The following is a 23,468-nucleotide window of genomic DNA, read 5'->3' as shown; positions in this document are numbered from 1 at the left end:
TGATGGAAAGAATGTATGGATGAAAAGAATGTAGGGATGAAGAGAAAGTAGGGATGAAGAGAATGTAGGGATGAAGAGAATGTAGGGATGAACAGAATGTAGGGCTGAAGAGAATGTAGGGATGAAAGGAATCTATGGATGAAAAGAATGCTGGGATGAAGAGAATGCAGGGATGAAGAGAATGTAGGGATGAAAATAAATTAAGGGTATTTGTTTGCCTTTAGATACCTACATGAACCTAGCTGGAAGGAATAAGAGGAAGAAAAGGAACTCGCTTTACAATATTGATAACTAATGTATAATATATAAAAATATATGTAATCATTTATCTTCTTATTTTTGTTATTTTATTATAAAACATCTTCAGCATAATGACAGTTGCTCCAAAAAATTAAAAGAACTTCATGTAGGTCCCTGAGACGATATAATTTTAGTATGCAGAATCATAGATGCTTCGAGGTCCTTAGAACCCCAATATGATATCAGGTCCGTATGCAGAGGGGGTCTCGTCGCAAAGGGGTCCCTGACGGTCCCACTGGTTTTGGTGAAGCCATCATATCACCATATCTCCGAACACTAGCCGCCAACTATTGGAAGATAGTGGAAGCTATGTGAAAATTTATCGACCATCGCCTGATTGATCTACTTATCATTACCATCGACGAGATTTTCAATTTATTAACTTAAAGCTTCCACAATTTCTTAATAGTTAGCGCAGGTGTTCCCTCGTCTCAGAAAATCAATCGATAACTTGTCGAGTACTTAGAGCCGTTTATGTATAGATGACAGTAGCATCGAATTAAAAAAATTTTCATTTACGAGTCTTTTTAAAATACAAATTTATGAATACAAGTTTGTCAAACAATTAATACGTTGATTTAGAAGGCTCTTTTTCAGTTTGTTTCCTGTGTAAATCACTGGGAAAAGAATGAAGAAATTTGAGGAAGTAAACTTTGCTGGTCCTAAATCAATCTCTGTAGAAGCACCGAAAGCATCGCAAGGATTCCAGTAACCGCGTACGAAGAACCTGAAAGCAAGAACGGAATGTTTAGAAAGAAGAGGGTCATCGAAAAGACGGAATCGTCGAATTAGATTGCGACGGAACAATTAATTCTAATTAACCTTTACTACAACCAGCCTCGCCTTCCTTGCAAACGCATTCACCGTTTTTACACTGAAGGACGTATTCATCGTCGACGCTGACGCACTCATAATCCCTCGTGCACGGGTGGTACAAAACTAAAAATTAGTTAGATAAACATTTCTTACACGATTCCTATGAACGAATGGAAAGAGATATAATTACATCGTGCTTGAACGCATTGACCAGTCTCGTTGACAAAATGATAGGATGTGATGCATTGACAACGTTCGTTGATGCACATTGCACGGCCAAGAGCGTCTTGACAATCGTCGTTCCTCTGACAATGATCGTTTACCTTCGACGGTCCTAAAAAACACGTTACCATTTACCTTAATTCCCCTAACTCGTTATCATTATGCCATACTTACTTCTGATACAATTCGATGAATTGTTGATGTCCAAAATGTAGGAATCTTTGCAAGTGCACACTCCTTGTTTGCATTCCGCGTTCGACATCGTTTGACAAGTAACATCGTTAAAACAACTCAATCCCGCACCTGTTTCAAATGAACGTTAACACCTGGAAAGGTTTATTAATGGAGTATCTAACAAAAAGAATACTCACTGGCGATGCACGTCGACTTATCGGGGGTCGGTGAGTAATACGGATCACAGAGGCAGGTCATTTGCGCCCTACAGTAGGCGTTCCTGATGCAATTGCGGTCCCTTTCGCATTTTTCACCAATCTTCGAGCTCTCATATTCTTCCACGATTTCTGGAAAACACAGACAGGAAGTAAGACGCAGTTAATAAACGTACCGAGTCACAGATGTAACCAATTTTCCCACGCAAAACTACTTACCTTCGAGGCACAAAAGCGATCCAAAAATCGCGAATAGTATAATCGTCCGACAAATTTCACTATTCATCTTCGAACTGACGGAACCTTAAGGGACTGATGACTCGAGGAGTCTGGATTCATAACACAAACGTTTCCAACTACGAAACGATACAACCTGGCTGACTACGCAATGCACACCTGTGATAATCGTTATCTGTTCGCTTATCTCTGATGAATCATAAGTTTCGCTCGAGCGCTTCCACGTTCAGGTGTGTTTCGGTGTTCCTCTTACCTGTTACATACCAGTAATCTTCTCCATGTGAACCTTTGATCGGCGGTCTTTGTTTCTTCAAAATCCTTCGCTGAAAATAATGCGCGAACCTGTCGAAGCGAACGAGCGCGGTCGTCGCTGGTGTTGGAGGCAGCAGCCGGGAAGAAAATCAGGATGGTAGGAGAATATGGTTAACTACTGTTCGACACCGCTGCGTGTTGGTCAGTCGCGTGCTATCGACGCTCGATCGCGAACCGATATTTCTCACTATCCGAGCAACTGGCACCGAATCGACAGTTTCGAACGTCAACGATGATCGTCTCCTTAAACGTAACCAGGCTTCTGGCTTTTCTTCTTCCTCTTCTTCTCGTAGCATTCTGTTACGCGCTTGATCAACAACCTGGTGAGTTCTTATAAACTGTGAAAAAAGAAATAAAGTCAAATGTAAAATTCATGAAAGAACGGCGGAAATTTTTCAATTTGTTTTTAACTTATTTGTGAAGATAATTATTGTCATGAACGTGCTCGTTATTGTAATATTTATTTGTATCATCGGGAATACGAGAATTTCGAAAGCGTACGCGAGTGCTATGTCGGTTAATTAGACACTTATCGCGTTGTAAACGCATGACTATTACGGATAGGTATTTATTGCTTTTCTGTGCTGAACGACGATTTCACGAATAGCTGAAAAAAAGGTCGTGATTGCTTAATTATTCATCCTTTCGCCTTCGGAAGAGTTTTTATTATCGAATGATGTATCCTGCTTGTATTAATATCCGCATCAGCCATTCCCGAAATAGTCGTTGGCCGATCGAAAGCCGTTAAACAATTGATTTAATGTCAGTTTATTTGAAATAATCGACGTATCGGCATAATTTCATTGTCTGCGCAACACGGTATTCTGTGTTTATAGACGTTCCCGATGCTTGTGTACAATCGTCGGCAAGCTTCGTTTCAAAATAAAGACGACCTCTGCTCTTTTTTTTTATCGCGAAAAAAAAGAGAGAAAGAGAGAAAGAAAGAGAGAGAGACGATCCTCGATGAAACGATTCGATCTGTTTATCATAAAAATGTGGAAAAAATCTTTCTTCGAAAGTTTACGAAAATAACTGATCGTTGTAACTTAAAAATTTGAAATGCTTACAGGACCGGCGATTCCTTGCCGCAATTCCGAATCCTGCATCACATCGTCCAACGCGGTGAGAAATGCATCCTGCAAAAATGGATATTGCGTGTGCACCAATGGTAGCGTAGTTTCGAACTGCTCTAGTTCCGAGCTAATGCATCAAAGCAATAGAAGCGCAGGTAAAAATGACTTTTTCTTTCCGTCGTCGTCGTAGTTACAAAATTTATATATGTTACAATTTCCCAGGATTGAGTTATCGAAGTTGCAAGCTCGATCAGGATTGCATCCAGAGCTTGAACAACTCTTTCTGCAACACGACAGTAAGTCACTGCGAGTGTCACAAGGATCACGTTTTCTCGACCCAGAGAAGCATGTGCCTTAAAAGTAAGCAGGCAAGTCTCCGCTGTTTGATCGATGCTTCTTATTCGCGAATCATTGATTTCATTTCAGAGGCTGACTCGATCGATTATCCTTGCACGGATGATAACCAATGCTTATCCTTTTCGGCGAACACCACCTGTAAAAGTGGCCAGTGCAGTTGCATATCCGGGTATCACTACGCGGGAAACGCCTGTTACAAGACGATAGGTAAGTATTCGTAGTCTTAAAAATTGTATTTTAAAGAAAGCAAAGAATCTGAACGAGAAAATTTTCCATAGATCTTGGGAAGCCGTGCGCGAGAAACGAAGAATGCTCTCGCGTATACGGCGCGGTGTGCAACGAAGATAATATTTGCAATTGTCCGGAAGCAACTGTGCTTAACGAGAGCAAGGAAAGATGTTTGCTGGTTGCACGAGAAATTTTGGAAAACTGCACCGAGCACGCGCAGTGCAACGAGACTTTTCCGGACGCGTTGTGCGTCGATCGAAAGTGCCAGTGTCAAGATCGATATCATTTCGAGATGGAGGAGCAGCGATGTTTCATCGATAAAAGTAAATCTCTCTTTTCTCTTTTTCGTTTTACGGACAAGAATATTATTTTCTTTTTATTCGCAGAGCTGGACGAAGTCTGCGCCAACAGCTACGAGTGTTACCAAACGGAGGACGAAAATGAAAACGCGACGGAGAAAGCGGTGAAATGCGTGCAGAATTTGTGCACGTGCGCTGAAAATTTTGTTAGAGAAGGGGATATATGCATAAACGAAGGTAAACGAGATTTGCGTATAATCTATTTGAATCGTGAACGCGATTATTATCAGGCGTTTCGTTGCAGGAACGCGTTCGAGGGAATCTCTGATGCTGCTGTTCCTCGTAACAATTCTAAGCATCGCGTTTTCCAAGCGAACCTAGACGGACGACTTCGTTTCTAGCCGACGAATCACTCGAGCATTTTCGCGAACGAAACGCGATACGGAAAGCGAAAAAATTCGATGACACGGTAGCGTCGGGTGTCGTCGCGAGTGTACAGGATTACGCGTCGAGTGCAATGGGAGAATACGTCGGCTGCATCGAAGCGTTTAAAGACTTCCTCTGGCACGCACATGCAATTATGTACCGCGCTCGAAGCGCGCTACTGCGATTCGTTTCTCGCGGGTTCGAAAAGCATCGAAAAGCAAAACGTTCCAAGATGCCAGGGAAGCTAGAAGTTAAGTTACTTATCTTGTTTGTTGTTGATCGATCGAACGAACCCTTTCGCACCGTTCGATGGAGATGTATCGATACTCTGTTAGAATCTGAATAAGTTTGCGCGTCAACTTGTAATTCACGGTTGTGTTTTCATAAGAGTAGTATTTTATTTTTTCCAACTAGTTTCGAAAATGGATCGACTCGGAAATAAACGAGTATGCGGTGTTTAATTGTATGTAATTGAGTCGAAGCTACCTTTTTTTACGAATCTGTAATCTTCCCTTTCCAGGGTAAAAGCGTTATACGATATTATTTCTTTCTTTTAATTTTACACGAACACGAGCGCGAAAAACTGTAGATATCTGTTTAGTTCTTTTTTTATGTTTAGCATTTGATGTAAAGATTTCTGGAATTATGATTGTTTTTAATAAACTATGGATCATGAAGAAAAGGAAGCTTGTAATAAAATGTTAGTTGAAACTCGCGCCAAAGCGGGCTTGATTTACCTGAGCCAAACACCGTCAGCGTTTTCACCGATGTATTAATCATGAATTTAAAATTCCTGGTGACACATATTTCTGACGCGAACGAGACGTGATTTTAGTGGCGATCGAGTGAACGAGTGGTTCGCTGCACTGCCAGTGAACTTATCAACGCTTCGCTACTGATTAGATATGGCCGGTTAAGAAACGTTAAGCCGATCATAAACTAGGCGTGACTCGACGGAGCAACGTATTCGTGAATTTCCTGGCAACGAATCGTAAGGAAAAGGTGAAATAAAGTGAAATATACCGGGAAGAAGGTACGAAAAAACGGCGAAGATGGCGGGCTTGGTGGATCGTGTGCCGATGGGAGGTGTTGCGCTGTCGATCGGTCTCTGGCTCGTCGTGCGGAGTGCAGTCGTCGCCGCGCACGGACAGCACGAGCATCTGCTCCTTAGACGTGAGTCTCGCAATCATTTCCGATTTTATTTTTTACTTATAATTATCGCGGTTTTATCTATCGAAATTACGTTCCTCCTCGTTCGAATTTAGAAAACACTAATTGTAACGCGATACGATCGACGCTTAAGTTGTTTTTTTTTTTAAATCGTCCACTATTTCGAGGATTTTTGAAAATTTCACTTTCAAAGATGATCCTCCTCAGTCGTGGAGGTATTTTATAAATGATCGCGATAGCATTTGTTTCCGTATCACCACGTGCGTTTTGGAAGATGGAAAGATTTCATCGAATCAGATAATTCAACGAGTAATCGTGTAGATATAAAAAGAACAAGGAACAACGTGGAAAATTGATAAATTTTTTAGTCTAGTTGAAATTTCTTGACTGATAATATCTCGGGAGTGTCAGACAGGTGAATTTATAAGGAAAGACTCGAGGTGGTTCGTTGCTTCATGACCGAGTGATCCTTTCTTCGGTTTCGTGGGGAAACACGGGGAGGCCGGATCTACGCTGTTGGTTCTCACAGTTAGGCGAATGTCGGCTTGGAGCTGCGCGCATAATTAAAGAACAAGGGAGATCGTTCCCTACCATCGTCTGATAGTTCGCTCTAACGCTCTGTTCTCTGCCGGATGAATCGCAGTCATACGCCTTAAACAAAGCTTGGCATTGCGCGAACTCCATTATAAAGTCAGACGAGACGTGGAAACAATGCGGAGGGACTTTAACCCTTCGAATGGCACCGAATCTCTCCCTATCCCTCTTTCCCTGTTTAACACAGACAATTCTACGCGGACGGGATGAATTTCATTTAAACGTCTTACCTTAAGCTTGGCAGTAAGTAAATTATCGATAACAATAGCACCGAACGATGACACGTACAAGTTACGAAATCATTCCAACAGTGACTCTTCGACCGAGTAAGATTTACTCTCGTTGACTCAGCACGATTAAACGCGATAGTAAACGAAGACTACGAATCGAAAATGGTACCTACTACACCTAGTACACTGTCTGGCAAAATTACGCGCATTGAAATCTCTCGGTTACCGTGACGTTCCACGTTACAAAGGTTAAATATCACGAGGTGACAATGGAAACGAGTTGGACGCAATACGTAGTACACCGACACCTTCTGTGTCGGTACGTACCAGCTTTTGTTGCGTAACAAACCGAAACTATGGAACCGGAGCACGGTAAACTTGACGATCGATCCAGTCGAAAACTGGTCGTCCGTAATTACGAGGGAAAGAAATAAGATTGATTACGCTGCTGTCTATTTTAAGAACGCTAAACTATTGTTCTTGCTCCAAAGATATCTCTACGATTGTTTAATTAAAGTTAATTCTCATCGAAGGTTGTATCGTTGATTTAACACGTATTCGCAGTGTAATCTATTTAACACTTTTAGTATCGCGTTACTTAGGTACACCTGTGCAGGTATATCTATGTAGCGCGCTGATTCCCGCGCTATTCTTTCGTAGAGATTAACAAGGTATCTAAGTAACGGGAAATACGGGTTACTAATTGAAAGCTTTGAACTTGATCGATATTAGGGCGACCGCGTTTTAACCCAGTTCGAAGGCGATCGATAAACCCGGCCAACTGTAGTAACAATGGCAACGAAATCGAGTTTATTTCTATCTCGAAACAGTTGAACGGAGACCTTCGAATTTATCATAGTGCGCGAGGAGGAAGAATTAATCGGTACCGGTCGATCTTTCGCGATAATCGTTGAGCGTGGGTGTACGAAGCGACCAAGTGTGACCGCAACAATGCCATCGAATCTGACGTGACGCGCGTCGATAGAGCGAGGCTGAGCGTAGTATCGTTGCGTAACGCTAACAACAGAGCAGAGAGAAGATCGTAGACCTTCCGGGGAAGGTGAAACTGGCCGCAGCGACTAGCCGGACAAGCGAGCAGCAACGGATCGTCCTCGGGAATGACGAGTACTGGACGAGATCGGTCGATGGAACACCGAGAGGACGAGGTTCCATCCGCGGCACGAGGATGACGCGAAGCAGGACGGTGGTCGGGTTCTCGAGGCTACTGGTCCTCGTGCCTGTCACCGTCTGCGCGACCATCTCCTACCTCAACGATCAATCATCGTACCCATCCTCGGCGTCCTCCTGGTTGCGATGCAACGACCGAACACCACCTCTTCGTACGTATATGCGATACCTAAAACGTGCATCGTTCGATCGCTATCCTCGAATATTCGTCGAAAATTAAGTAGAACGCGCGCGTTCGATCGTAGGTGGACGAGAATTGCTTGCGATGTTACAAAATCTACGAGTATCGTTTTTGAAAAGATAGAATGTAATTCGGGTAATTCAAAAAAGAGAAACGTACATTTTTCAGAGACCTTGGCAAAGTGCCGATACGACGACGATTGCATGCAGAACGCTTATTGCTGGAACCAGGAAGCCTGTTTGTGCAAAGACAATTATATCGTCTATAGGAATCGACGGCTAGTGGAGTGTTTGAAAGGTAATACGTCTCTTTCTTTACTTTCAGGAATCCTTTCCTATGTGCGCGTTTAACACTAGAAAGTTTAGTTAAAACGAGAAAATTGAAAGCAGTCGTTTTGGCTGGTTAAAAAGATCACCAACCTTGTTTCGATACGAAAATCGTCGAGTCACACCGATGACTCAATCGTTCAATTAACTAGTTCCGCATAGTGGTAGCTCCTTTTTTTAACACTCTCCTCCGGACGATGTGACGAATGTTTACGAAAATTCACCGGCGGTAATTTTCTCGTTAGCGACCCTTTAATCTGCGTCGTGAATCGATCCAAGCCCGGCGAAACTACGCGTCCTGGCTACTCCGACAATTACAACGGAGCGAACGTAAACTTGGCCGTGAGAGAATTTCTTTCGTGTTCATTTCGTCGAACGAAGGGAGCCGTTCGTGCTCCAGAAAGGGCCCGATTAATCATCGTTGTCGGTGAGTTAGAATCGGTGTCGGCGACCTCGGAAACGTGATTCCACGGAGATCTTCCTCCGCTCGTGTTCCTCGTCGTCCCTTTCTCACGGCCTGCCGTCTCTTCGACCGTGTCGTTCGTCTCTCGACGAAAATCAGTCGTACATATTTCCCGGACGTTCCCACGGGAATAAAATTTACCGGCAGAAACTTGGAGGAATTTTCGTTCTAATAACGAGAGACATTTTCTTTACAGTGGCGAGAGCTATCGGGGATCCCTGCATAACGGACATCCAGTGTCGCGTCACCTTTGCCCCGTATTCCGAGTGCCGACAAAATATCTGTCAATGTTCCGAAGGTTCGCACTACGTTGAAGGAAGGTGTTACGAGTCGGTCGGTGAGTCTATACCTACATATCCTACGGACAGTTCGTGTTTCACGCCACAACTCGCTCTACTTGTCGGTAATTATAAGACCCGGGGGAACAAGGTGGTTGAACATTTCCGTTTCGTCGTTTTTCAGGTCTTGGTCAGATCTGCCAGTCGCATCACAACTGCTACATCAGGGACAGCTATTGCGTGACAGGATTTTGTGCCTGCACATTGAAATCTCACCCGAATCCACAAAACGACGGGTGCATACCCAGTGCCGGTAAAATATTTCCTTCGAATTTGAACTTCTTCGAAATTGGAAGAATCTAATTGTCTCGGGTGATTCGTTAGAACTGAACGAGAGGTGTTCGCACGATTTCGAGTGCGTCACCGAGAATTCCAGATGCATCGAGATTTGCATGTGCAAAGTGGATCACGTGCTGTCGAACGATGGCAAGCAGTGCCTGAACGCCGCAAATTCGGTCGGGGATCCGTGTCAAGAGGACTCTCAGTGCCAGATATTCCTAGAAAACTCCAAGTGCGGACCTAACGGCACGTGCATCTGCGTCGACAATTGGCACCAACGTGGTTCGATCTGTCTAAGGGATACCAGTCAGTACTTTCGCGTCTGTAATTGAACGAAAGAAATTCGATTAACAAAGAATCTCGTGTTTTAGGATTGAACGAACGATGCTTGAGTCACATGGAATGCATCACCGACTCGTACAAGGATTCCAGTTCGATCGAAGTGATGAACGTTGATTGCGTCGACGGTACGTTTTAGCTGGAATTACCCTCGAAAGAGACATTAAGGAATGGTTTTTCTTGATCGAGAACGATGTATGTTTTTGTAGGCATTTGCGTTTGCGCCACCGATTACACAATGACCGAGGACTCGCGCCACTGTATTCGTTACAGCGAGAACGGTAATTCTTCATTATTTTTCTCCTTTTCCTTTTATTATTCGATCAGAGTTTCTCTGGGACTGCTTAATCTTTCTTTTAAATCGCGTAATTAATTTGCAGCCGCAACGAGTATCACATCCTGGCGACAAATTTCTCGAATCCTGCCTGTCGTGGTGTTAATCAGTGTCGTGATACTTTAAACACCGGACAACTAGGAGATAATCGTTTAAATTATTGTTACGCTTGCTTGTATCTTTATCCGACCGTCAGAATTTTATAACCACTTCTTTCATTGTAAATAAGTCAGTGCAGATAGAGCAGGCGCATCGCTACCAAAGATGGATCCATTTTTTCTTTTTTTTTTTTTTTACCAGATTAATCGTTTTAGAAGTTGATATTTATTTGCGATCGTTTAAACGCGAATTAATATAAATAATAATTGTAATACTGCTACCTAACGAATCAACGATATTTTAAATAGACATTAATGAATTTGTACAAAAATATATTTGTTTTGGAAAGAATTTTAAGATGAATCAAGGAGATTCCAGTCCTCTTTGATCATATCCGCGGCCTTTTCAGCGATCATATAAGCAGGCGCGTTTGTGTGACCACTTACTATGGTCGGCATTATACTAGCATCCACCACTCTCAGACCGTTAATTCCGTGTACCCGTAACCTATGGTCCACCACGCCCGATTTCTCTCTCGGGGCCATCCTACACGTACCTACGAAATGACCCAGAGTCGTGGTCACATGGCGAGCAACGCAAACCCAATAGGAATCACTGTTAAATGGAACAGCCTTGCATCCTGGAAAGGCCACCGGCAGTAGAGTCGCGTTAAATCGTTTAAACGCTTTGGTCGATGCGATTTCTATAGCCTGAAAGAGTATTGTTATAAGAGTGATACCGTACCGAAAGAAAGTTACAAACGTAAGTAGCAACCTTCTTAATGCCTCGAACCATAGTTCTGAGATCCTCTTCGTGATCATAGTAATTTATCTCGAAAATGGGTTGATCGAACGGATCAGAGCTCCTCAAACTGACTCTTCCTCTACTTTTTGGTTGTAGAAGTACCGGGACGATGGAGAACGCGTCGAAACCTAGGTAATCACCGAACACCTCTTTGTAAAATTCATCCGTCAGACCAAGGAGTCCTCTGAAACTGCCCGATATGTCTCCGGTTAGAGCGCTTATTCCAAGAACCAATTCGATATCGGGTACGTCGATTCCTTTCGTTTTCGCGTTATCCAAAGCCGGGTTGAAAAACGATTTCAACTTATCTGAATTCACGACGATCGAAGTGACGTTCGGAGAGTAAGACGCTGAAAGAGTATAAATATTCACGATCATAGATTCATTATAATTTGAAATGAATCGCGAACGTCACCTGGTTTATTGCCACGTCCCTTCGAGAAAGACTTATTTGATCGCGATTTCTTTTCTTTGTTCGGCTGATCTCGTTTGGTATTGAGAAAGGCTAGACATTCGGCCCCACCCGGGACGGTCAGAGGACCCGTTCCCTTCGCGAAATAATCGAATGTATTGGCCAAATTCGATGCGAGGCGAGGCTCGACGATGGTCACGCTCTCGTTCACGAGAAACGTCAATGCCGACATGCTGACGTGATCTTGTAGATTGTATCCGACCGGAAGATCCTCGATCGCCTCGATGTCCAGCGACTGCAAATGCACTTTGGATCCTATCCCGGACAACATCAATAGCTGCGGCGAATTCAACGTGCCTGAATAAACATGAGTAGATATACGAATCAGAGATGCAGACGCAACTGGAATAGCGTACCTAAAATCTCTTTGATAGAATATTGAAAAGTCACCTGCTGAAAGTATCACTTCTTTCCGGGCGGAAACGAACAGCTTTTGCCCATTTTTAACGAATTCCACGCCCACCGCGGTTTTCGTATTTCGATTTATCGCGATCCTCGTCACTTTCGATAATTTCGACAGATGGAAATTCGGTCTATCGCGGATAGGCCTCAAGAACGCTTTATTGGCACTGACCCTGTGACCGTTTCGTAGATGAACCTGTACCGAGGAGAAACCGATCAGCCTGTCCGAATTGTAATCGATTACATCATATCCCAATTCATCGCCGGCACGGAGAAAGCATTCTTTCAGTGGCGAGCTGTATGGAGCAGTCGTGACGTCCAGGTATCCTCCGTGGCCATGAAATCTGACGAGAAAATCTGTGTCATATCGCGAAACAGAGGAGGAGCGTCGAAATCGAAAGCTTTCCTATTACCTAACGTCTTGATCCAGGAGTCTACAATTTTCGGACTTCGTAAAGTATGGCAGTATCTCTCGATAACTCCATCCAGGATTGCCTTGCGCGACCCAGTTATCGTAATCTCTCGGCGATCCCCTGGAATATATCATGAAATTCACCACCGAGGTGCCACCGACCGCTTTACCCCCGAACATGTTGCAACGACCGTCGTTCATCGACAGACAATAACCACCGCTACCGTCCGGATTCTGGGGCCTCGGTTCGCTTCTCTGCCATCGAGCATAATCCGTGATGTGCAGAATCGAGGCCAACAGGGGTATGTCTGTGAGGAATATCTCATCTTTACCCTCTTCTAACAGCAACACCTTCCACTCTGGGTTCTCCGTTAAACGATTGGTCACCACGGAGCCCGCTGAACCGGCACCTATCACGATAAAATCGTACTCAATGGACGGGATCCTCTCGTCCGGAACCAAGTCGTAGGACGTTGTCCAGAAAGGGAAAACGAATTGATATATCGTCTCCAGGATGGCAGGCGGGAGAATACATTGCACCTGAGATACGAACAAGACAGTCGCTACCGATCTGAACATCGTGGTTCGAATTGAACGAACACACGCCTGCGGAAGAGGGTGAGATTTAACGAAATACACCGGACACTGTTAGACACCGACGATTCAGAGATCCTGACGCGAACACGATTCCACGATCGATCGACTTGCTCGACTCCGAGACAAATCTAGCCAAAGGTGCGCGGGAAGCTTCATGGACTCCCATCGTCCCCGGCTCTCCCGACCTTTGTGACTCGAGATTTCGTTTCGAAGTAACGAAATCACTCGACGCGATTGGTGTCGGCTAGCAAAGACAGCTGGAATTCTTGATACCGTCTATACGACCAAGGTCCCGTGACGCAAACAGAATGAAACTTGGATACGAGGCGAATATCAATGATGAACGTGAACGCTTGGCAAAAGAGCCGATCGATAATCCAATATTAACGAATGCAACTTTTATGGCCCGTTGGCGAAATTTTCGTGTACCGTCATTCGAAATTCACTGTCAGTGTCAATGGCACACGTGGAGGTTCAGTTAAACAGGATCAATGCTCTGTTAATTATTAAATTATCCGATCGGAACATATGCGTATAAATATGTTTATCATTCATGAGATTTTAATTTGTCTCGTTTTCATAATTCTCTGGAAGATACTGTCCGTGATCCAACATGATCCAAGAATAAGATAATTACTGGCAATGAATGAAAATATTAATAAATAGGTAGATCAAGGTCTGTTTATGTGTAAATGTAGAATCAATGTCATTATTTTCTTACGATCGAAGGAGTGAAAGTAAAATTAATTTATGCTACAATGTTACGAAGTTGTATGGATAAAAGTGGGACTCGTTAGATCCACGCGTTAATGGAACGATGCGAAGCACAGTTGTTAGCGTAACGATTAACACGTTATTGACACAAAATTTATGTAACAAGGTTTATCGCTACCTATCCATTATGTTTTTATTTCTTTTTATTTCTTTTTTTATTGAATCAGGAATCATTTTTTGTTTGAATATTTTATAGTAAATGAAAAACAATTGAACGTGCGTGGTTTTGAATCAAAGATCGATATGTCCGTGAATAATAGACATTAAAAATGAGGACAGTGTGAAGATTTACAGATCATGTAACTACCAAAGTTGTGGTATTAAGTATTAAGTACTTGTACAAAAGTAGGGCGTCGTCTTGTATATTACGTCAGTAACTAGTGAAGTAATTGCAAAATATTTGCCGATCGTATGAAACAGAAGGACGCGACATTTGATTCTTTACATACGCTCAGTTTAAATGCCATTTACACTTATGATGAGGAACCATAAATGAAGAGAATGATGCAAAAAATCTCTTTATAACTACAAGAACTTTACGAGTTATATCGTTAGGATTTTATAAAGACGAAAGCGCGATTGCAGGGTTCGCAGAAATGTTGCAAATCGATAAATTCGGGATTTGTGTATTTGCAACAATGTCGCTAAGAACAAAGAGCGTTTTACGGCGTTTAAAATAAAATAATTGTTGAGTAGCGTTGACAATTTCCTGATAAATGGCACCGGTGTGCCCTTGCTTCGGAAAATCGATCGGTAAGTCGTTGAATAGTTTCAGCCACTTTTGTACAGATAGCGCTGGTAACGAATTAAAAAAATTTTTTAACTCATGGCAGTATTTTTAAAATATAAGTTTGAGAATACAAGTTAGTCAAACAATTACTTTAATAACTTTTCGGCTACGTATTGATTTTAACTGATTTCCAAAAAATAAAAAACAGATTTTAGATTTTAGATTCCAAGAGAGTAAATGGGGAATAATTTTTTAAGATACAAATTGTTAAGTAATATTAATATTTCGCAGCAACTTTTCTTCGATTGAATAACCGCAAATTCCCCGATATTTTAATCATAGTTTCGCATCTCATCACTAGACGGCGATGGCAGTATCGTTTCCGGAGCGCATCAACCCCTAACTGTAACTGCTTTTATCATTTTTATCACTTTTAATACCATAGATGCATTATAATGCCGAATATAGAAGCGTAATGGATATAAATTATAAATTAGTTGGAAAATTTGTAATCGTCAATTTAAAAGTAAAATTTAGTAAGTTTCAGATTCAAATGTCTGCTTAATTTTTCCATTATTCGCTCTAGGATCGCACCTCCCTGTCTGTTTTACTTTAAGAACATAAAAAAGTAATTGTGCATTACAACTTTAGCAAGGAATCCCCGGTAAGAAAGTCAGCCGATCTCTCTATCCTCCCTACGAAAGCTTTAGAAACTTCCGGCTTGAGTTCATCAGTTGCCAAACAATTTTGAAAATCTACTAAAAAACTCGTTTCCTCGCAAACGACTGAAGTTGTCAAGAAGAATAACTTGCAAAGTTAAGTGGAAGATCTTTTAGTCAGAATCGTTGGTACGCGAGGTCATGGTAGGTACGATGGAACTTTTCATCCCCTACACGCTGAGTTGTTTCTAACCGGGTTATCAATAATTTATTACAGATAGTTTAAATAACATCCGAGGAACCTTAAACTTAGAACAATTAAACGAATCCAGCTCAACTAGTGGCATCAGTCGATGTTGTAAAAATGTGTCTGACTAAAATCGTGACTGAACTACTAGCTTGCCCTATAGGATAGAGCTGTTGGAAAGGTTGGAAGAGGAGAAGAGTATCGAATGGGCATCGACACTCTGTACGGGGAAGTAGAGCGCATCGACGATGGTGGAGGCAGTGGAGGCAGTGGAGGCAGCAGCAGCAGCAGCAGCAGCAGCAGCAGCAACAGCAGGGCAAGAGAGCGAATTCGGTCGCGCGCGCAGCCCTAAGAAGGGCGGGATGGGGAGGCTGGCAGTTCGGAGGTCTTTCAGGGGTGGCCTGTCAGTTTACCGGATGACCGCGCGAGCGCGCTGCCGCGCAAGACCAACCCTCCATTCGCGCTGCATCCGGCGAACGTGACTGGTCGTCGCGTTTCATCCTCCACCGCCGCGGAACGTTCGGTTTTTCGTCTCTGCTGCTCCGCCTATCCCCATCTCTCTTTTCCATTTTTACACTTCAATTCATCTAAATCGAGTCTTTTGAGCCGGGTTCCACGAACGTGGCCGTAACAGACGACGTGGAAAGTCACCACCTATCGACCGCCGTCACTGACCGCTGGTCCCCGTCTTTCGCTTTTTTTTTTTCCTTTCCTAACACCACCTTCTTCTTTCGCTTATTCACCATTTCCATTCGAAATTTCCCTTTCGTCCCGCTGTCGCGCGGTAATCCGTCACCATTTCACACGGTTCCCCCTTCGATCTGCTTGGAAGCTGGTGGTAAAAGGAACGTCCGATGCGATCAGGGTAAACGAGAAGAAGAGGAAGAGAGAAATAGAGAGGATTTCTTTTCTCTCCCGCGGAGAAAGTGTACAGTGTATTCTTAGTGGATGCTATCACGAGGATCGGTAGCTAGTTCGTGATGGGGGTGGCAACCAGTTTATCAGACGTTTTCGCTACGAGAAGTCCGCCGGGAAGATAATGCAGATAAATGCCTCCGGAGGGAAGAGAGAACAGTAACAAAGGATTACATGTTGTCAGGTACGCGGTCTTCGTTTCTTTTTTCTCTCCCTTCGTTATGTCGTCTTATATTCAGCTCTTACCTGCGTGGGAGTCGAGAGCTCATCTATGTGTTTCCTTCGTTAAATAAATAAACGGTTACAAAGGTTCGCACGCGTACACTTATATAAATTTTCAGCTGGGACACGAAACTTTTTGCGAAATCTATCAGAAATCTTTATTACACGGCCGGGCAACATTTGACACGCAAACATCGAGCAAAAGAACCATCGTGTACTCACGTGTACAAACTTAAGTTCGGATTAAAAGCCAGTCTCGCGTGTCTTCGAATTTTCTCTACTTTCTCCCTGTCGCTCCTTTTTCTTTCGAGTGGATCATTCTGTTTACTCACGGTACACGTAGAGAACCCTCGAAGGCTAGCCCATAAACTCTCGATACGTGACCTTTCGACCAATTCTGTTTTTCAAACGACACGCTTCTCCTTCGATAGCTGCCAGAAGTCTGGGTTAGGTGGAAAGTGGAAAGCAGGTCTCAGGAATTAACGAGTATCCGTGATAAATAACAACGGGCTAAAATTAGCAACGAAGCAAGTGGAACAGAGTGAAAAAAAAAAAAAATAAAGTTGCAAACATACATTGTACGTTTCAAGGGAGTATCATTAATCGACCGATCTCGACCTCGACTGTAACCTCGATTCAAGGTTTCGCGTAACGCGTCTAGGAGGGCTCGGTGTTGTATTTACCTTCGCAACGGCTCTTCAGAAAGGTAATAGTACGTAATGTTGCCCTGTATCGTGACTGTAAAGCACGAATTGTATTATTCAGAAGGCGCGGTACGTGGATGCGGTTAAGTATACCTTTATACCTTTATACCGTGCAATGGTTTTGCCCGAGTGCTCTACACTGCAACGAGAAGAGCGTGGTTGCGATGCAACTCGAAATGCATACACCGTACCCACCGTGAAATGACGAGCTCAATCATTAATTACCGTACACGGAAAACTTTTGTTTCATTCGGTTAACAACGCGCGCAGCATCGTTACACGACATTTCTCTTTACAAAAATCAACCTATCAAATATTTCATCAACGTTCACCGGTTAAGTGGACGTCAATTTATTTTTGTTTGGCCCCGATTTAACGAGAACCACGATTCGATCCGTTTCGTCGTCCAAAGGCCGCGATGTACGATCAAACTTTTCAGAGATCTCATCTATCTTTCACACGAAAAATTATTTATCCGATGAAATTTTTATTCGGCTACCTTTCGAGCGGCTATCAAATCCGGTTTCATCGAATCGATCAAAGATATCGCGTGTTCTGTGCATCGGACACTAGCTAAAACAAAGTTACCGTGAACGGGTTAAAAGACAGCGAAAGGATGAAATTACAAAGCACAGCTTGCAGACTGACGGTGCGGTATGTGCGGATATGTGGAACACGAGGTCTCGGCATCGTGAATTCCTTGCGGCATATGTAAGATATCCTACACGAAAGAATTAATACCGGATTCCTGGTAGTTGCAAAGGCAGCAAGCTCAAAATTTCAACCTAACTATATTTCACGCCGCGTACTCTGTTCGTGCTTTCCGTAATTCCCAAATTGCTGTTACATTTACTAAATGTACTTTCCCTTACAACTTAGTTATTACGGTTTTCAAGGAATTATTCGGTAAACCGAATTTCAGTTAGGTAGCAACTTTTGAATACGAAGTGAAATTTTTAACTACCTTTAAATTTCGATAATTACGATCACTTTTAACTCTATGCTCGTTGTGTGCTTAACGCGTTGAGCTTCTCTGCCCGGGTTAACGCAGTTGCAAAAGCGTGAAATTCTCTTTTAGTTAACTGTAATTAGCGAACGGTTCGATAGCCGAGTTAGAAATTACGGACCGATGCGGTTATTTCCTCGTAACTGTTCTATTGTTCCACGATACTGTTCCACGGAAAGATAAAAATTTGATTATTTTTCAATTATAAAAGTTTCGCGGAATTACTTGCCGTTTCGCAATCGGAGAATCGGGAAGGAAGAGGAAGCAATGAGAAACCTTTGGTTAATTCGAACGAGCTTCTCGCGTTGGTTCCATTCGCGTCTGGCATTTCAGCGAACGAATCGAAAGCACGACCGAGTACGGGGAATGAAAACGAGTATTTGAAAACGGAGGAAAGCTCGGTGTAGAACAACGTAATAGAAAATTTATTCAGAGCTTAATCACATCGCGACAAAGACAGCATTGTTCGAGCATGAACAATGGAACGGTTCTGTGGGTTCACGTAGCGGTGTCGGCGAGCATTCGGTCCCCTGATTTGCAACGACTCTTTGCCTTTTTGATTTTCCCCTTTCTTTTTTTCCATACCGAGAATTCGGGTCGCCGTATCGACGCCACTTCAACGTTAGCCTCCGTCTTTTGCCCTTATTCCTTCAATTTGCCAAATTTATTCTCTCACTTTTCCTTTTTCCCGGAATCGCAACGCATTTGGCTCTTTCTCGATCGTCGACCCGAATATCAAACTCCTATTCGCATTTTCCATTTTTCCTATCAGCTTTGTTTTTCACAGGTGTCGTAGATTCGCGTTCGAAAACCTTTCGTTAGTTTCGATCCATCGAGCAGTGACAAAGGAAAAGTTGCATCGTCTGATTACGTTTGGAAACGTGACGTCAACTGTCATACACGGTGAATGGAAGCCACCGGCAAATAGTTGGTGCCCGAAGCTTTTTTATTTACAAATCGTCAGCTCCGACGTCAAGTCGACAGCGCCGGCACTTTCCAATTTTCCGCGTCGGATGCGACGCGTTTCCTTCCTCTCCGCGATCTTGCGCTTTTTAACAAGCCTCGACGCCCGTTATTTGCACACTTTTCCACCATAGAAATATCGAAGCTTCGTATCAGCATATGCAAAACACCAGCTTCCGCCCGTATCCCTCTGTAAACGAACGATCTCCCTTTATTCCGGTCGGTTCGTTTTCATCGCGCGCGGCTCCGACGTAGAAATTATTTACGGATTTGTTAACGAATACGCTAATTGCCGCTGCTTATTCGGCGAATGGATCGGAAATGGCAAGCAAGCTTGTTTATCGTGTCGAGCGGAAGGGAAATTAAAAGGCACGTCCGATCGGGTACGTTTCGAATCGTAACGGAATCGAAATGAAATTTCTCTTTTCCGATTCCGTGATCTCGATGCGGAGCACGGACTTGATATTTTTTCCCCCTGGTCAAATGAAAATTAACTGACGCAATCTGTACCGAGGGCATCGGAATTCCTGTGAATTCCGTGGTAGGTTCTCTGGTCTGGTTGGAAGCGCGGAAAGAGGTCGCGAGGTGGATGGCATACTGGTCCTGACAAAGAGCGTTAATGGCGAAGTTGGTGTTGGTGCTCTCCAGCCTTTCCTCCGACCATTTTCTCCTCGAAGCGAAGCTTGGCCGCGTGTCGATGTCGATACTACGCTTGTGTAACACAATATCAGGGCTACGCGTACCCTACCCTATTGACGCGACGTGTCGTTAAATGTCGTCGGCGTCGATTCTCTCTTCAAACACCGATTCTCTTCTCTCTATCTCTCTTTACGCTTCAACTTCTTCCGTTTACATGCCCTATTACAATTTCCTTCGTTCGACTGTCATAGAGAAACTTGTCCACCGATATCCTTACTCTCAGCACACCTCCCGCTATATTGGACCCGGAAATCTCGATCTCCCGACGGTATCCGGCTTCTTTACACGGGCCATCCGAGATGATTTCTAACGTGGAATAACGATATCGTGAGAAATTAACGTGGAAATTAACTTTGTGTATACCGGAAGCGATCGTGGGAGTAAGCGATGGGCGTTCTTTGTGCTATCCTACCAGTTACGGGAAAACTGGTCAGAGACGAGACACTCCTTTTGATAAATTTTCGATCCGGTTGAACCGTGGCTGGAGGAAAAACGAGGGCAACGGGTCGGGGAAGGAATGGAAGAGGAAGTTACGGAGAGGAGGAAAAGATTGCAAGAAATCTGGAGATGGGCAAACTAGGGTGAAACTTGTGACGAGTTTACTAGCTTTATCGAAGCCCAAAGGATAGGAAGGCAGAGGAACGAACGTTTCATTCTCTGCTCACAAAGTGCCAACAACAAACACGCATCCGACCGCGGACATGAACTAACCAAGGAACCTAGCTCTCTCTAATTCCAAGAGAAACTTTGAAGGTTGCTACACAGGAGCCACCGGTTACCATTACACTTTTTATCTACAGTTTCACGATCGTAGAAGACTCTGCGAAATAATGCTCCGGGCAGGAGACGAAGGATTTTCTCCGGGCTAGCTTAAAAGCTTGAACTACCTTTGAATCGGTTCGACTTCGCGACAGGAGTAAAGGAAACAACAACCGTCTCCCGTTGAATGGTATAAAGTAAATTGTGCATCGAGCACTCGGTCGCAAAGTGGGTTTCTTTTTCTTCGAGTAAGCAAAGGAAAAGTCGCGAGTCGAGGCGTCGCGGCGAACGGACTCGCGCCGCGAGGCTTCGACGGAAGAAGAAGAAGAAGTCGCGAGAAGAAACGGAAAGCCTCTTCAAAAACGGCACAAGTAGCGAAAACACTTTAGGGAAAGGAATCCGAGCGTTTCTGCTGGAGAAAATAAAAATGAAAAACGCGGGGCGCATCGTGAATACGTAACAAACGCAAGCGATATACTCTTACGTGTCATCCATCTTCGCCGGTTCAATTTACATTACGAATTCCAGCGGATGCGCGCTTTTATCTTGACAATGTACACGAAACGAACGACCAATTTTACTAACGAACAATGTTTAACGTCGAACAATGATTTTGAAAGCGAATGGAATCGATACGCGCACCGCGTTGATGCGTTGCTATTTTTCGCAAAATAATACCCTTCTCTGATGCATGGAAACGAAACTGGTTCGTTGAAACGCGGTTCGCCATTTATACGAGCGCGACTAACTTTTATCCGGAGGCCGGTACGCGGTCTTATTCCGAAAATAATGAAATTTAATTAATGATCCCGGAGCTGCGGGTCCCGGATATGTTCGAGTACCAGAAGTTTACCAGTGCTATCTGTTCAAACCCTCGAGAAAAGTCGAAAACGCGTGCGTAACTTTGCGGATAAGTCACCTCCAACTCCCCACACGCCTCCATTCCGGTAATGAACAATTCGAGCGAGTGCTCGAAAAGAATCATAGATCTCGGAAAATCGTAAAGAACTTTTGAAAAAGTCGACGCACCCCTATCCTCCCATTTCGAGTACCACCAATTCGTTTGTTTTATGTACGAAAACTTTCACGATTTGGTAAAAACTAACGTTATCCAACGAGCAGATTAAAATTCATTAACTGGCTCGAAAGCAATTAAACGGTAACAGTTATTAGAGTTTCAAGTGATTCGGCTACGCGAAACGTAGCGATTCAATTCGAGCACCTATTGTAGTTAAATCGATACTGAAAAAAATACGAAGGGATCGTTTGCTGACTCGGTACACCCTCGAATCCCTGTTTACTTTAGCTATTTCTTCTTCGTTTTCCAATTATCATTTCGATCGCCCATGAAACGCTTTTCCTTTGTTACATTGCCGTTTCGATTTTAGAGAAATTTCAGCCACACGAATCGAAGATTAACCAACCGCCACAATGTCGAACGATTTGTCGAACAATACCGTTCTGATCGATTCGAAACGTTGAACGCTTCAAGAATCCCTGATCAGAATGGCTAATTTTCAGGTTTAGCCATTGTCGAGTTTTCTGGGCTGCGAAAGGAACACACAGGACGATCGTACGGTTCGTTATACAAACGTCGAATCGGAAAATGGAAAGAGAAAACGCGTTTATTGACGTCGAAGTGTCATAAATCGACGAGATTAGGCTCGCTGTCGATTATTCGCGTACGGAATGCAAGAACGGAACGTGTCGCGATTACCAATATATGTTTTGTTTGCCGAGCACGCGGAGCAATATTTTCGGCCCGTATCGAACACAAATCTTTCATTGAAATATCGGAATCGGTATACGATACACGGTTTTTGACAATTTCAAACCATTGCACGAGGAAAATGACAAGGTTGAACGAATTCACGGAGAGTGTTTGTAAAGAGACAGCCAGGTATCCCGTTGATTCCCGTTGACACAATTTGCTCGGCACGCCCTGCTATTTCAAAGCTGTCAACGAGCGCAAGACTTCGCACAGAAGCTCAACTTTTATTGTTTCGTCGTTCGAGCTGTTGGTCGTACGTTAGAAGTGTAATCCAGCAAAGTCTATGCATAAAATTATTTTTAACCTAGATCTTGGCGATTCGTTCTCCTGTCCTCTCGAATCGTACTTCTTCATTCTCCTCTAAGCTAACCTGGATAATCGAATCTCCGCTTCCGTCTTCGAGATTGAAACGCCGTTCTAGCGGTATTGTTCTTTCGCCGAGCGAAATATACAGTGGATATTAATAAAAGAGGGAAATTGATTTATCGTTCGATCGGTAAGAGTCTTTACGAGCTTCGAGAAATTAATTGAAAGTAAAGGAACCATCTCGCGGAAAAGGGGGTTCGCTAAAATATCGTGGAAGATGAACGCGACGTTTAGACTTTAGACCCCTTTTAAATCATTACTCGCCAGAGACGAATGCGTCTCGTTAGCGCGGCCCAGGCGATAGGCGATTCTAACTTTGCAAAAGTGTTCAGGGATGCAGCGATTCAGGCTTCATTATTCATAACTCGGTGTTAGGTAGACAGTGACAAACGCCGACTTCGGGTGTCGCAAAGTTCTTTGGTTTGTTCGAAGCCGACTCGCCGCGCCGTGCGATATTCGACTGATCGTGAATATGAAAAAAGTGGAAGAAAGAAGAAGAAAGAAATCCGCACGGTTGCATTGTCGGTTTTCCGTTCGATGGAAATCATCGAACGTCGATGAAACAACACGATGCACGGAATGGGCATCGTCAATCATCGCGCGTTTCGACGCGACCACGCGACAATTCAGCTTTCAACGCACACACACCATTGTGAACGTTTAATGAATCGCGTCAGCTTAATCTCGTCGCGATACAGAATATTCGCAGGTAACACAGATTTGTTCGGTTTAAAGGGTTAGAAGAGCAGCGTCGAAAATATTTTCA

At 43.5% G+C, this 23,468-nt stretch overlaps 5 protein-coding genes across 11 annotated transcripts in view; 3 read left to right on the top strand and 2 right to left on the bottom strand.

Moving 5' to 3' along the window:
- Positions 1–794: 794 nt before the first annotated feature.
- On the bottom strand, positions 795–2,088 carry LOC117605028 (uncharacterized). Its single transcript, XM_034325800.2, has 6 exons — positions 1,947–2,088; positions 1,710–1,859; positions 1,513–1,641; positions 1,307–1,450; positions 1,123–1,239; positions 795–1,027 (listed from the first exon to the last, which is right to left on the bottom strand). Exons 1-6 carry the CDS (start codon positions 2,011–2,013, stop codon positions 963–965), a joined length of 672 nt encoding a protein of 223 aa, XP_034181691.1. The 5' UTR covers positions 2,014–2,088; the 3' UTR covers positions 795–962.
- Positions 2,089–2,464: 376 nt separating this feature from the next.
- Positions 2,465–5,361, top strand: LOC117605027 (uncharacterized). The gene is made up of 7 exons (XM_034325799.2): positions 2,465–2,599; positions 3,346–3,504; positions 3,572–3,709; positions 3,776–3,913; positions 3,985–4,257; positions 4,321–4,470; positions 4,538–5,361. The coding sequence occupies exons 1-7, from the start codon at positions 2,509–2,511 to the stop codon at positions 4,612–4,614; spliced, it is 1,026 nt and encodes a 341-aa protein (XP_034181690.2). The 5' UTR covers positions 2,465–2,508; the 3' UTR covers positions 4,615–5,361.
- A 124-nt stretch (positions 5,362–5,485) lies between these two features.
- Positions 5,486–10,396, top strand: LOC117605025 (uncharacterized). 6 transcript variants are annotated; one of them, XM_076688450.1, is made up of 9 exons: positions 5,486–5,832; positions 7,314–7,993; positions 8,191–8,319; positions 9,008–9,148; positions 9,274–9,402; positions 9,474–9,734; positions 9,800–9,895; positions 9,977–10,048; positions 10,148–10,396. In XM_076688450.1, exons 2-9 carry the CDS (start codon positions 7,840–7,842, stop codon positions 10,225–10,227), a joined length of 1,062 nt encoding a protein of 353 aa, XP_076544565.1. In that variant the 5' UTR covers positions 5,486–5,832; positions 7,314–7,839; the 3' UTR covers positions 10,228–10,396. The 6 variants fall into 6 exon arrangements, with proteins under 6 accessions (XP_076544565.1, XP_034181688.2, XP_034181683.2 ...); XM_034325792.2 differs by having other exon boundaries at positions 5,781–5,832; positions 7,386–7,993; XM_034325794.2 differs by having other exon boundaries at positions 5,790–5,832; positions 7,513–7,993.
- Positions 10,397–10,516: 120 nt separating this feature from the next.
- Positions 10,517–13,119, bottom strand: LOC117605022 (glucose dehydrogenase [FAD, quinone]). Its single transcript, XM_076688449.1, has 5 exons — positions 12,292–13,119; positions 11,867–12,222; positions 11,420–11,773; positions 10,975–11,354; positions 10,517–10,910 (listed from the first exon to the last, which is right to left on the bottom strand). Exons 1-5 carry the CDS (start codon positions 12,867–12,869, stop codon positions 10,554–10,556), a joined length of 2,025 nt encoding a protein of 674 aa, XP_076544564.1. The 5' UTR covers positions 12,870–13,119; the 3' UTR covers positions 10,517–10,553.
- A 2,500-nt stretch (positions 13,120–15,619) lies between these two features.
- GABA-B-R2 (gamma-aminobutyric acid type B receptor subunit 2) overlaps positions 15,620–23,468 on the top strand; it is a 63,769-nt gene continuing 55,920 nt past the window's right edge. The window contains exon 1 of one of the 2 annotated variants that reach the window (XM_076688448.1): positions 15,620–16,396. The gene's annotated coding sequence lies outside the window, so the exon portion shown is untranslated. The remainder of the gene's footprint in view (positions 16,397–23,468) is intronic. The other variant, XM_034325777.2, reaches the window with a different exon arrangement.

The sequence above is a fragment of the Osmia lignaria genome, chromosome 5 (genome assembly GCF_051020975.1).
Source record: "Osmia lignaria lignaria isolate PbOS001 chromosome 5, iyOsmLign1, whole genome shotgun sequence".
Taxonomy (NCBI): domain Eukaryota; kingdom Metazoa; phylum Arthropoda; class Insecta; order Hymenoptera; family Megachilidae; genus Osmia; species Osmia lignaria.
Note: the sequence above shows the minus strand (reverse complement) of the source record. Positions and strands in the feature narration are given on the sequence as shown.